This window comes from Saccharomyces mikatae (genome assembly GCF_947241705.1).
Source record: "Saccharomyces mikatae IFO 1815 strain IFO1815 genome assembly, chromosome: 4".
In the NCBI taxonomy this organism is placed as follows: Eukaryota; Fungi; Ascomycota; class Saccharomycetes; order Saccharomycetales; family Saccharomycetaceae; genus Saccharomyces; species Saccharomyces mikatae.
This window is the reverse complement of record NC_079259.1, coordinates 146571-159145: the sequence shown is the minus strand read 5'-3', so window position 1 is coordinate 159145 and position 12575 is coordinate 146571. Positions and strand designations below refer to the sequence as shown.

At 37.6% G+C, this 12575-nt stretch overlaps 8 protein-coding genes across 8 annotated transcripts; 5 read left to right on the top strand and 3 right to left on the bottom strand.

Moving 5' to 3' along the window:
- Positions 1–129: 129 nt before the first annotated feature.
- DHH1 (DExD/H-box ATP-dependent RNA helicase DHH1) lies at positions 130–1650 on the top strand (the record flags this gene model as incomplete). The annotated part of the gene is made up of 1 exon (XM_056226607.1): positions 130–1650. The coding sequence occupies one exon, from the start codon at positions 130–132 to the stop codon at positions 1648–1650; it is 1521 nt and encodes a 506-aa protein (XP_056080865.1).
- Positions 1651–2420: 770 nt separating this feature from the next.
- MHF2 (Mhf2p) lies at positions 2421–2663 on the top strand (the record flags this gene model as incomplete). The annotated part of the gene is made up of 1 exon (XM_056226606.1): positions 2421–2663. One exon carries the CDS (start codon positions 2421–2423, stop codon positions 2661–2663), a length of 243 nt encoding a protein of 80 aa, XP_056080864.1.
- A 293-nt stretch (positions 2664–2956) lies between these two features.
- Positions 2957–4339, bottom strand: ENT1 (epsin; the record flags this gene model as incomplete). Its single annotated transcript, XM_056226605.1, has 1 exon — positions 2957–4339. The coding sequence occupies one exon, from the start codon at positions 4337–4339 to the stop codon at positions 2957–2959; it is 1383 nt and encodes a 460-aa protein (XP_056080863.1).
- A 468-nt stretch (positions 4340–4807) lies between these two features.
- CDC9 (DNA ligase (ATP) CDC9) lies at positions 4808–7078 on the top strand (the record flags this gene model as incomplete). The annotated part of the gene is made up of 1 exon (XM_056226602.1): positions 4808–7078. The coding sequence occupies one exon, from the start codon at positions 4808–4810 to the stop codon at positions 7076–7078; it is 2271 nt and encodes a 756-aa protein (XP_056080862.1).
- A 114-nt stretch (positions 7079–7192) lies between these two features.
- Positions 7193–7768, bottom strand: CDC36 (CCR4-NOT core subunit CDC36; the record flags this gene model as incomplete). The annotated part of the gene is made up of 1 exon (XM_056226601.1): positions 7193–7768. One exon carries the CDS (start codon positions 7766–7768, stop codon positions 7193–7195), a length of 576 nt encoding a protein of 191 aa, XP_056080861.1.
- A 244-nt stretch (positions 7769–8012) lies between these two features.
- Positions 8013–8606, top strand: FAP7 (nucleoside-triphosphatase; the record flags this gene model as incomplete). Its single annotated transcript, XM_056226600.1, has 1 exon — positions 8013–8606. One exon carries the CDS (start codon positions 8013–8015, stop codon positions 8604–8606), a length of 594 nt encoding a protein of 197 aa, XP_056080860.1.
- Positions 8607–8907: 301 nt separating this feature from the next.
- On the top strand, positions 8908–11160 carry NRP1 (Nrp1p; the record flags this gene model as incomplete). Its single annotated transcript, XM_056226599.1, has 1 exon — positions 8908–11160. One exon carries the CDS (start codon positions 8908–8910, stop codon positions 11158–11160), a length of 2253 nt encoding a protein of 750 aa, XP_056080859.1.
- A 232-nt stretch (positions 11161–11392) lies between these two features.
- On the bottom strand, positions 11393–12553 carry SFA1 (bifunctional alcohol dehydrogenase/S-(hydroxymethyl)glutathione dehydrogenase; the record flags this gene model as incomplete). Its single annotated transcript, XM_056226598.1, has 1 exon — positions 11393–12553. One exon carries the CDS (start codon positions 12551–12553, stop codon positions 11393–11395), a length of 1161 nt encoding a protein of 386 aa, XP_056080858.1.
- Positions 12554–12575: the final 22 nt, after the last annotated feature.

The window sequence follows — 12575 nt, the reverse complement described above, 5'->3', positions numbered from 1 at the left end:
TTCCTAATAATAGAAAGATAGACGCAGAAAATCTTTATATTTAGCCCTTCTATTTCTTCATAACCGCATCGCCATTCGCATAATAACTTATCACAGGCCTAGAATACGACGAGAAAGAAAGTAGTAATAATGGGCTCCATCAATAATAATTTCAGCACTAATAGTAATAATAATACAGATCTCGATCTGGATTGGAAAACTGCATTGAGTATTCCCAAGAAGGATACCAGACCACAGACAGACGATGTCTTGAATACAAAGGGCAATACTTTTGAAGATTTTTATTTGAGAAGAGAACTGTTAATGGGTATTTTTGAAGCTGGTTTTGAAAAGCCATCTCCTATTCAAGAAGAAGCGATTCCAGTAGCAATAACTGGTAGGGACATATTAGCAAGAGCCAAGAATGGTACAGGTAAGACAGCAGCATTTGTTATTCCGACACTAGAGAAAGTCAAACCAAAGTTGAATAAAATTCAGGCTTTGATCATGGTTCCCACAAGAGAGTTAGCTTTACAAACCTCCCAAGTTGTTCGTACATTAGGCAAACACTGTGGTATTTCATGTATGGTAACCACTGGTGGTACCAATTTGAGAGATGATATTCTAAGATTAAACGAAACAGTCCATATTTTAGTTGGTACTCCTGGTAGAGTGTTGGATTTGGCCTCAAGAAAAGTAGCAGATCTGTCAGATTGCTCATTATTTATTATGGACGAAGCTGACAAAATGTTATCTCGTGATTTCAAAACAATAATTGAACAGATCTTGTCTTTCTTGCCATCAAGCCATCAATCTTTATTATTTAGTGCTACTTTTCCATTGACAGTGAAGGAATTCATGGTTAAGCACCTGCATAAGCCTTATGAAATTAATTTAATGGAAGAATTGACTCTAAAGGGTATTACACAATACTATGCCTTTGTAGAAGAAAGACAAAAGCTGCATTGTTTAAACACTTTATTCTCTAAACTTCAAATTAATCAAGCCATTATTTTTTGTAATTCTACCAATCGTGTTGAATTACTAGCCAAAAAGATCACTGATTTAGGTTATTCATGTTATTACTCTCATGCAAGAATGAAACAACAAGAAAGAAATAAAGTTTTCCACGAATTTCGCCAAGGTAAGGTTCGTACATTAGTTTGTTCCGACTTATTAACTCGTGGTATTGATATTCAAGCTGTCAATGTCGTCATCAATTTCGACTTCCCAAAAACAGCAGAAACTTATTTACATCGTATTGGTAGATCGGGTAGATTTGGCCATTTGGGTTTAGCAATTAATTTAATTAATTGGAATGATCGTTTTAATTTGTATAAGATTGAACAAGAACTAGGCACCGAAATTGCAGCCATCCCGGCTACTATTGATAAGTCATTGTATGTAGCGGAAAATGATGAAACTGTTCCTGTTCCATTCCCAATAGAGCAACAAAGCTATCACCAGCAGGCTGTACCTCAACAACAACTACCACCTCAACAACAATTTGCTCTTCCTCCACAGCAACATCATCCTCAATTTGTGGTTCCTCCTCCGCACCAACAACAGCAGGCATATCCTCCACCACAAATGCCTACGCAGCAAGGGTATCCTCCGCAACAGGAACATTTCATGGCCATGCCACCGGGTCAGTCTCAGCCCCAATATTAAAACATTTCAAGAAAAGATAACGATGTGTTAAGGGCCCAGTTATTCTTTATGATTTAGTTATCCGTTTATTGTTATTTTCTCAAGTCGCCATTGTGAATTATTGTACTCTGTAACCATAATTTTACTATTGATTCAACATTAAAGAAATCAGCAGTAATATAAGTTTTTTGTTTATCCATTTGTTATTTTTTATCCCTTTTTCTCTACTTTCAGTGCTAATTTTATTTTGTCCTAATTTGCACATTTTTTTATTACTATAACTTTATTATTTCTTTTGTCTCTGAATAATATCTCAAATCCCTTCATTCTTTTACCAGTCATTGTTGTAACCAATATTATCGATCGTTTCAAGAGCTCAAATGCACTTGCCCATTTTCATCGACGCTTTCGCTTTTTAGCTAAATTTTATGGTTATCATCACCACAATGAATCATTCATTTCAACTGACAAGATGAAACTTTCTTTGAATATTCTTTCTTTTTTTGTTTTTTTTTTTCAAGTCTTTTTTTTTTTTTTTGGGGAAAGCAATCTCAGGAAAAGAATATTAATACTGTGTATATTTTGATGGATATAAAATTGTTTAGATAAGTCAATCAAGTAAAGGATACATGTATTTTTATTATATTATTTTGTTCCCCTGCTTTAATTTTTCCGTTTGCAGGAGACTAGATTTTTCTTTTCGGTCATAAGACGAAAAAAGTATATAAACTGTTGTAATCTACATTAGTGTAATAAAAAAGGACAGAGTGTCCCATAAAGAAGGTATTGTGATGTTGTCTAAAGAAGCACTAGTGAAGATTCTAAGCCAGAATAATTGTGGAAAGGATATAGAAATTAGCGATGAGGTGATACCAATGATACAGAAGTATTTGGATATATTCATTGAAGAGGCGGCGTTGCGATCACTGCAATCCCACAAGGATATCAACAAAGAACACGATAAGAAGGACCCCTTGGAGTTGTCGCACCAAGACCTTGAGCGTGTTGTTGGGGTTCTGCTAATGGATATGTAGTAAAATTGAGATCAAACTACAATTACTACTAAACATGAGTTAACATCACCTAATTGGCTAATAAAAGGCACATCGCTTTCTTTTCTGTCAGCCGTTCAACTAAACTATGTAAAATACTGCAATAGTTTTGGAGACAATGTTTGCTTAAATAAATAAATATACAATATTATTTATACTAGGCGATTACATAACACGGGACAATGAACTAATTAGATTACCTAGTCTGTATGTAATATGCTAATGCGAGAAAATGAACATAAGACTAGAAACTCGAACCGGAATGACGCAATACCTCATAAATCAATGAGAGCATACCCTTGGTTGTTTAAGTGGTTATTTTGAGATTGCTGTTGAGGCTGATTACCAAATCCATAACCTGTTTGGGTTGGAACAACGTTGGTACTTGGTAAACCCGTATATTGACCGCTTAAAAATGGATTATACTTCGGGTCATTTGATACTTGTTTATATCCCGTTCCTTGAGAGTTGATGAATGTTCCCGTCTTTGTGTGTTGCGCGGGAACACGGGCGTCCCCTACATTTCCAAATGTGTCAATACCTGTTCCAGTGGCTAGTAGCTCATTTAATTTATTGTATTTGTCTGTCATCGATTGATTGCCCGTCCTTGTTTGAGTTAATGGTTCCTGTTGCTTCTGTTGTTGTTGTTGTTGTTGCATTGATGAATCAACAGTTGATGATTGACCCTGCTCTTCTATACCTGATTTTTGCTCTGACTTACTAAATGGGTTGTTGGGAATTCCTTGTTGCTGCTGTTGTACCGAAGCTAAGTATTGTTGTTGTTGTTGTTGTTGTTGTTGTTGTTGTTGCTGAAATTGTGCTAGTTCTTCGGGTGTTATAGGATTTCCGAATACATCGTAGTACAAAGGTTGTTGTTGTTGCAACTGCTGTTGCTGTAGCTGCTGTTGCTGCTGTAGCTGAAACTGCGCATACTCCTCAGGTGTGATTGGATTACCAAATATGTCATAGTACATTGGCTGTTGCTGTTGTTGTGTTTGCAACTGTTGCATCCTTTGCAGATCTTGCAACCTTTTCAACTCCTCTTCTTCTTTACTCAACTGCAAAGCCGTTTCGTAATCCTCATCCATTTTTCTTCTTTTTTCGTCTTCCTCTGCCGTCATTCTACTAGCATCGAGAGCTCTCTGTAAGTCATTATCATTATCATTACTGCTGCGTCCGGTTCCTCTTCTACTTCTTCCTTTTCTGTTTCTTCCCTTGATGTTCATGTTCCTTTCCTCATTTAGCCTTTCATCGTCTGATAGTAACGCAGTTAATTCTTTAGATTTGACTCTCACAATTTGGCCTTGATCTATACCTTCATCGTCCTCATGCCTAAACTCCTTTAGTGTCTTGATAATGTACAAATTCTCTTTACACCAGAGAACACAGTTTTCACTACCAAACCTAATCAAGTAGTCCAACACAGTCAAAGCCTTTGCAATGTGCCTCCAGTACTTACCCTTGTCATTAAGTCTCTTGTCCAGCATATCCATAATTTCAAAAAAATCAGCGCTATCATAGGACTTTTCAGCAAGCTCAATCAACGAGTCCTTAGACACCTGATGGTTGTCGTTTGACGTCGCATTTCTTACCAACACTTGGGTAGAGGAGTACCCTTTCACTAAATTTTTCGCAGACCTGACAAATTGCTTCGACATGATCTATCTACCTCTTAGTGGACTCTTTCTTCCTGACCTGAACCCTCGTTTGAACGACTCTCTCTTCTACTTCTTCAAAACTCCTATTTACCATCCAAAAGAGGCTTTTCTCAATCACCCGGATGGGTCACCAAATAGTAACTGAATTTGAAGTCAGTATGATTCTAAAGCACCTCTTTAAGATAGTGTAAAGTCTCGTGGATGACTCTATATAAGATCAGTAACAGAATTTCTGCTGCTACCGCTTGCTTTACTTGCGCTTCTGCTCTGTCATCACCTTCGCTCATCTTGATGTATACCTTTATTGAGATGACTGATGGAATTTTTCACTTAACGCGAAAACGCGTCAAAATGAAATTCAAGAGGAATATACTAAGCGATTTGCATTCGTCTGTACTTGTTCATGGTAAATATAATGATTTCGGTGACCTATATAAAAGCATTTTGCAACGTTGCTTTATCAATTACATGCGCAGATTACTGGGTGGTCTCCTTATCTCATCTACACATCCCTTGATCTTAAGATTGCCGTTATCAATGTCGTCCTCACTGCCTTCCTCCGCCGGTAAGAAGCCTAAACAAGCCACTTTGGCTAGGTTCTTTACTTCCATGAAAAATAAACCATCAGGAAACACTTCGCCTCCGGATAAATCTGCAAAACATATGCTGCAAGATAGCGTGGATGATGATAGTAGTGTAGGAGTTCGCAATGTTAAAAAATCACAACAGGTGGCTGTTGCACAGGCGGCGACAGTTCAGCCCTTTATGAGTAGTTTTCCATCTTCTTTACCGTCATCTGCTCCCTCTTCCAGTGGTGCCGATTTATCACAGAAGTTTCAGGGATTAGGGCCTAAGGTTGAAGATTTCGAAATGAACTCAAATGATAGTGATCACTATTCATCTAATATCCCTTATTCTGATGTTTGTGAAGTTTTCAACCAAATCGAAGCTATATCTTCTCGTTTGGAGATTATTAGAATCTGTTCCGATTTTTTCATAAAGGTGATGAAGCAGTCATCCAAGAATTTGATACCTACGACATATCTTTTCATCAATAGGTTGGGCCCTGATTACGAAGCAGGTTTGGAATTGGGCCTTGGAGAAAATCTTCTTATGAAAACAATAAGTGAATCTTGCGGGAAATCTATGAGTCAAATTAAGCTCAAATACAAGGAAATTGGAGATCTGGGTGAAATAGCAATGGGTGCGAGAAATGTCCAGCCCACTATGTTCAAGCCTAAACCATTGACCGTAGGTGAGGTCTTCAAAAATCTTAGAACAATTGCGAAGACCCAAGGCAAGGATTCGCAACTGAGAAAAATTAAGCTGATCAAGAGGATGCTAACCGCATGCCAAGGTGTAGAAGCTAAATTCTTGATCAGATCGTTAGAATCAAAACTGAGAATCGGTCTAGCTGAAAAGACGGTTTTGATATCCCTATCAAAAGCTCTTTTGCTCCATGATGAAAATAGGGAAAACTCTGCGGACAAGGATATTCCCATGGATGTCTTAGAAAGTGCTCAGCAAAAGATAAGAGATGCCTTTTGTCAGGTGCCCAACTACGAGATCGTTATAAACTCTTGCTTGGAACACGGTATTATGAATTTAGACAAATATTGTACTCTAAGACCGGGAATTCCTTTAAAACCCATGTTAGCCAAACCTACAAAAGCAATAAATGAAGTACTGGATAGGTTCCAAGGCGAAACATTTACGTCAGAATACAAATATGATGGTGAAAGGGCTCAAGTGCATTTGCTAAATGACGGTACAATGAGAATCTACTCTAGAAATGGTGAAAATATGACTGAGAGATATCCGGAAATCAAGATAACTGATTTTATTCAGGATTTGGATATTACAAAGAACTTAATTCTAGACTGTGAAGCTGTGGCTTGGGATAAAGATCAGGCGAAAATTTTACCCTTCCAAGTTCTAAGTACGAGAAAACGTAAAGACGTAGAATTGAACGATGTTAAAGTGAGAGTTTGTCTCTTTGCATTTGACATTCTCTGTCACAACGACGAAAGATTGATTAATATGTCATTAAGAGAAAGAAGGGAATATTTAACAAAGGTGACAAAAGTTGTTCCTGGAGAATTCCAATACGCCACCCAAATAATAACAAATAATCTTGATGAACTGCAAAAATTCCTTGACGAATCCGTTAACCACTCATGCGAGGGCCTGATGGTAAAAATGTTGGACGGTTCTGAATCGCATTACGAACCTAGTAAAAGATCCAGAAATTGGTTGAAATTAAAAAAAGATTACTTGGAGGGAGTTGGAGATTCGTTGGATCTTTGCGTGTTGGGAGCGTATTATGGTAGAGGGAAAAGAACGGGTACCTACGGTGGGTTTCTTCTAGGATGCTACAACCAGGACACAGGTGAATTTGAAACATGTTGCAAAATAGGAACAGGCTTTTCTGACGAAATGTTGCAGCTCTTGCACGCAAGATTAACTCCGACAATAATTGATGGACCAAAGGCCACATATGTTTTTGATTCAAGTGCTGAGCCAGACGTATGGTTTGAACCTACAACTCTGTTCGAAGTTCTAACAGCAGACCTTTCTCTATCACCTATTTATAAAGCCGGTAGTACAACTTTCGACAAAGGCGTATCTTTAAGGTTTCCAAGATTCTTGCGTATTAGAGAGGATAAAGGAGTAGAAGATGCAACTTCTTCAGATCAAATTGTTGAATTGTATGAAAATCAATCCCACGTTCAAAATTAGGTAAGCACATTGTTCTCAATCAACTATGTAAAAAATGAGGGCGTTCCGTTTAATTTTAAAACGGTACTCCGCAAAGAATGACAATTATTTACTTCTCTCGTTTTTCAGCCTACCTTACATAATAGCATTATAAAACAATAAGAAATCTCTTTGACACTTTTCCCACCTTTGTGGGTCAAAAAATACATATGATCCCCTCTCACTTAGCCCATCAGCGGATACAATAGGTTCCATCATAGGGTCTTTGGTGAGCCAGGCCTTTAAGGTCTTGTGGTACCTCCAATTCCTTTTCCTAAGTTCCAAATAGGTCAGTTCTTGAATTACTGTACCTGGATGTTTATAGAAAAGGAAAAAAAGTGTTTCGTCTTGGAAAAGGGCAACACGCTGTTGATCATTTTGGATGGAATTGAAACATGGTGGGGTTACATTAGACTGTAATACGCCAGGAATGTTGGTGAAGGATTCTGGGGTGAAGAATCGGGGCTCTACTTCGCTTCTAGACGTCTCTGCCCACGGCGACTGGAAAGTATCAAGAACCCTGTGATCCTGTGAATCTCTTGGAATACCCAATGAATATAGCATTGACGATAAATCCGCTCCCAAGGTCATGGAATGGTCATATGTGCTTGAAAGTTCTTTGTCTTCTAGTTTAAGCAGCGGTACTAGCGCTTGCAATCCAAATTTTTCCATTGTGTAGGCGATGGTTTTTTCTCGTTATTCTGTTTTCTCTAGCAGTTTCTATATGTCTTCAATTAAAAAATGCCTTTTGCTCTGTACTTGCCATATTTGTATTCGCCTCGTTGTTCCGTAGTTTTAAAAAATATTCATGTAAAAAGCTATTTCCAAAGAATAAAAGAGCTTATACACCATATAGCACACGTAAACTCGAAGAGAGGAACTACTGTATAATCAACGAGTACTTCTTTATATCAAAATGGAATCAAGACGGTATGGCCCTAATATTATAGTTACAGGCACACCAGGATGTGGCAAATCTTCTATGTGCGAGCTATTGAAGAACAAATTAAAGGACTACAAATACTACAACATTTCTGATTTTGCTAAGGACCATGATTGTTTCGAAGGCTATGATGAGGGCCGTAAATCACATATTGTCGATGAAGACAAACTGCTGGATGTATTAGAACCACTTCTGAGACAAGGAAACAGCATTGTCGATTGGCATGTGAATGATATTTTTCCAGAGAGGCTTATTGACTTGGTGGTGGTTTTGAGATGCGATAACTCTTACTTATATTCCCGGTTGCATGCAAGAGGATATCATGACTCCAAGATCGAGGAAAACCTCGATGCTGAGATTATGGGTGTGGTCAAGCAGGATGCCGTGGAGTCATACGAACCACATATTGTGGTGGAACTACAAAGTGACACAAAAGAGGACATGGAATCCAACGTTTCACGTATTATCACTTGGGAGAAGATGTGGTTGGAACAACATCCAGAAGGTGTCACCAATGAATACCAAGGTTCTCGTAGTGATGACGAGGAAGATGAAGACAGTGAATAGGTGCTACGTGACTGTCAGTACGTAAATCCGTATATATAGGTATAATTGTAAAATAGTAACATTAAAAAATAGTAATGCTTATATGGAAGGAGTCTTCTTGAAGCATTGTCCTCTTCCTCTCTTAGTATGATTTTGGTGATTTATTTTCATTGTCCGATGCCGATGCCTAAAGGAAAAGTTGGAAGTGAAAAATTTTTCAGCATATACAAGTTGTACTTCTCGACTTTGATTCTAATAGCATAACAAAAGGAAGCACTAAGATAATTGTGTATTGTTATTGTAATTGTTTGATATAGGAATTATGCACTATGTGGTACTAGAGCTGCAAGTTGCGCATTTGCCAAATAGTCCCAAGGATCAATGTCGCATTGTGAATATAGCATATCAATTCGTGGATGCTGAAACATTAGCATGCCATTATGAGAACAATTCTTTACCCAACATTGAAGTGGATAGAGAAACAAGGAGCTTAGAAACCGCAATGATACAATTGGACAAAGCCATTCAGGATATACTTGGAAACGATGAATTTGTCCTAGTTTCTCTGTATTCCACTTGGCATATTCGTGTTACCTTACCACGTCAAGCGCGAGATGATGGCTTCATTCTAACTTCTTATTTGCAACATCCTAAGCTGTTTGATTTATGGAAGGAATTCGATAGATGGTGTGTCAACCATCCGGAAATTTTGGAACAAATGAAAACCGCTTCGAATAACAATAATTCTGGTACTAAAGGTAATAGTGGTGGCTTGGCCAAAAATGCAAAAGATTTAGATGAAATGATCAGAATATTGGAAATTTCATCCTCTACAGAAGAAGCTGTTTCTGTCCCAGAGGAATACTCTCTGTTAAGGAGAACAACGGATATATTAATACATTTGCACAGAAAGTGCTGTTCCTCGGAAGACATGAAATTTGTTTTGACGCAACCTTATGACTCACATACTGATATCAGGACGTTTCTACAAGAAAGATCTAAGGTTTTGTACATGAACAATTTACCGCCTGACACAACTCAAAGCGAATTAGAATCGTGGTTTACCCAATATGGTGTGAGACCGGTTGGATTTTGGACGGTTAAAAATATTGTGGAAGATACTTCTAACATTAATAATAATTGGAGTTTAAATAACAGTCCCTATGTTGAAGACCAAGATAGTATTTCTGGGTTTGTTGTGTTCCAGACGCATGAAGAAGCTACTGAAGTACTCGCATTAAATGGGAGATCAATATTATCAAACTTAGCAAACACCAAGCAACCAAGGGTAGTGGAACATGTCCTTGAACTTCAACCTTCTTCCACCGGAGTACTCGATAAGGCGCAAGAAATTCTATCACCCTTTCCTCAAAGCAAAAACAAACCAAGACCAGGTGACTGGAATTGTCCATCTTGTGGATTTTCGAATTTTCAAAGACGTACTGCTTGCTTTAGATGTTCTTTTCCGGCACCATCAAACATTCAAACGCATGTTACTTCAAGTAATAATGTCAATAATAGTTGGAATAACTTAAACAACCGTATGAACTCGGGGTCTTCGAACAACAATAATAACGCTAGCGTAAATCACCCCTATGGCACCTCTGAGTACAACATGGTGGCTAATGCAACGCCATCTGCATTTACATATAATAGAGCTCATTACTCAGCAATTACACCACTATCGCGACAAAATTCATTGAACATGGTTCCATCTAACAGCGGATCGCCTATAATTATAGCAGATCATTTTGGGGGGAATAACAATAAAGTTCCAAATTATCGCTATAGCACTAACAATAATAATAATAATAATATGACTAATAATAGATATAACAACGTCAACGGTAGTGGGAATGGTAACGGAAACAACATTAATAATAATAACAATCATCATAATGGTAATAATAATAATAATATTAATAATATTAACAATCATAATAACAATAACAATAATAATAACAATAACAATAACAATAACAATAACAATAACAATAACAATAACAATAACAATAACAATAACAATAACAATAACAATAACAATAACAATAACAATAACAATAACAATAACAATAATAATAATAATAATAATAATAATAATAATAACTGTAATTCCAATGTCGGTATGGGTGGATCGGGTTCCAACATACCATTCAGAGCAGGTGATTGGAAATGTTCTACGTGTACCTATCACAACTTTGCTAAAAATGTGGTATGTTTACGTTGCGGTGGCCCAAAATCAGTAAGTACTGATGCAAATGAAACAAATCATTATATAGAGGCATCAACGGTTGTGTCAGCATCGCATACTCCTAGTAATAAGAATACGGTTGTTAATAATAATGGTGGCAATAACATTGACCACACCGATGGGAAAGACAATAAATACCATGATATCAGTCTGATGGAATTTGTGTCGTCACCGTTATCAATGGCAGCAAAGTCAACTATGGAGGGAGATGGGAATTTAACTTCTTTCAACGAGTTTAAAAGCGGCAATGTTAATGTTAGTCTTTCTAATGGCGATGATAGTAATGCTTTCGGCAATGGTTTTAGTAGGTCGGTACGTTGGTAGTAATAAAAAGGCGTGGTCAAAATTGATACAACTGCATTGTTTTTCTTTTCTTTTATTTTTTTATATTAGTATTTTTTTTTTCTACCTTTATTTTTTCTTCAGGTCCAATTAAGTCACTGAAGAATGTAATTATGCACATATATATGTCATTTGATAGAATGTTGGACGTTGATTTTCTAATAGTTCCAGAAAATTTTGGATATGCTTACATAGCGTAATAAACTACTTTAATTTATTTCGTTTCATCAAACTTCAAGACGGTTCTTAAGCAATCACCGTTGTGTAAATCTTCAAAGGCATGATTGATTTCTTTAAAAGGTCTTCTGTGAGTGATAAATTCTTCAACTTTTAAGACCCCGCTTTGGTAATCTTTAATTAAACCGCCCATCTCAGATCTACCTTTTATGCCACCAAACGCAGACCCCTTCCATACTCTACCAGTCACTAATTGAAATGGTCTAGTGGAAATTTCTTCCCCAGCAGCGGCCACGCCAATGATAATAGATTGACCCCAGCCTTTATGGCAAGCTTCCAGAGCATCTCTCATTATTTTAGTATTACCAGTACAGTCAAAAGTAAAATCTAAGCCACCATCAGTCATTTCAACTAACTTTTCGACAATAGTTTGATCTTTAGCCAAATCTTCCTTAGGATTGATAAAATCTGTAGCACCAAATTGAGAACAATACTTCTTCTTATTATTGTTTATGTCCACAGCAATAATCTTGGAAGCACCTCTTAACTTTGCACCTTGGATGACGGAAAGTCCTACGGTGCCACAACCAAATACGGCAACGGTGTCACCCTTCTGCACATTGGCTGTCTTAACAGCGGCACCATAACCCGTAGTAACACCGCAACCTAGTAAACAGGAAGCATCCAAAGGAGCTTTTGGATCAATAGCTACTACGGAAACATCAGCTACTACAGTATATTCAGAAAAAGTGGAACAACCCATGAAGTGGTAAATATCCTTGCCTTTAGCATTATGAAACCTCGTGGTTCCATCAGGCATTACACCTTTCCCTTGGGTAGCTCTGACGGCGCTACACAGGTTGGTTTTACCAGAAGTACAGAATTTACATTTGCCACACTCAGCGGTGTACAAGGCAATAACGTGATCGCCGGGCTTGACTGTGACAACACCATCACCTACCGATTCTACAATACCGGCACCTTCGTGACCCAAAATACAAGGAAAAAGTCCTTCCGGATCAGAACCTGATAAAGTGTACGCATCAGTGTGACACACAGCAGTATATTCTATTTTAATGCGTACCTCATGCGCCTTTGGTGCGTCTACAGTGATTTCTTCAACGCTTGATGGTTTCTTCGCATCATACGCCACAGCAGCAATACATTTGATAGGCTTACCAACCGTAGCAGCAGACATTATTATGTATTTTAGTTTTCTT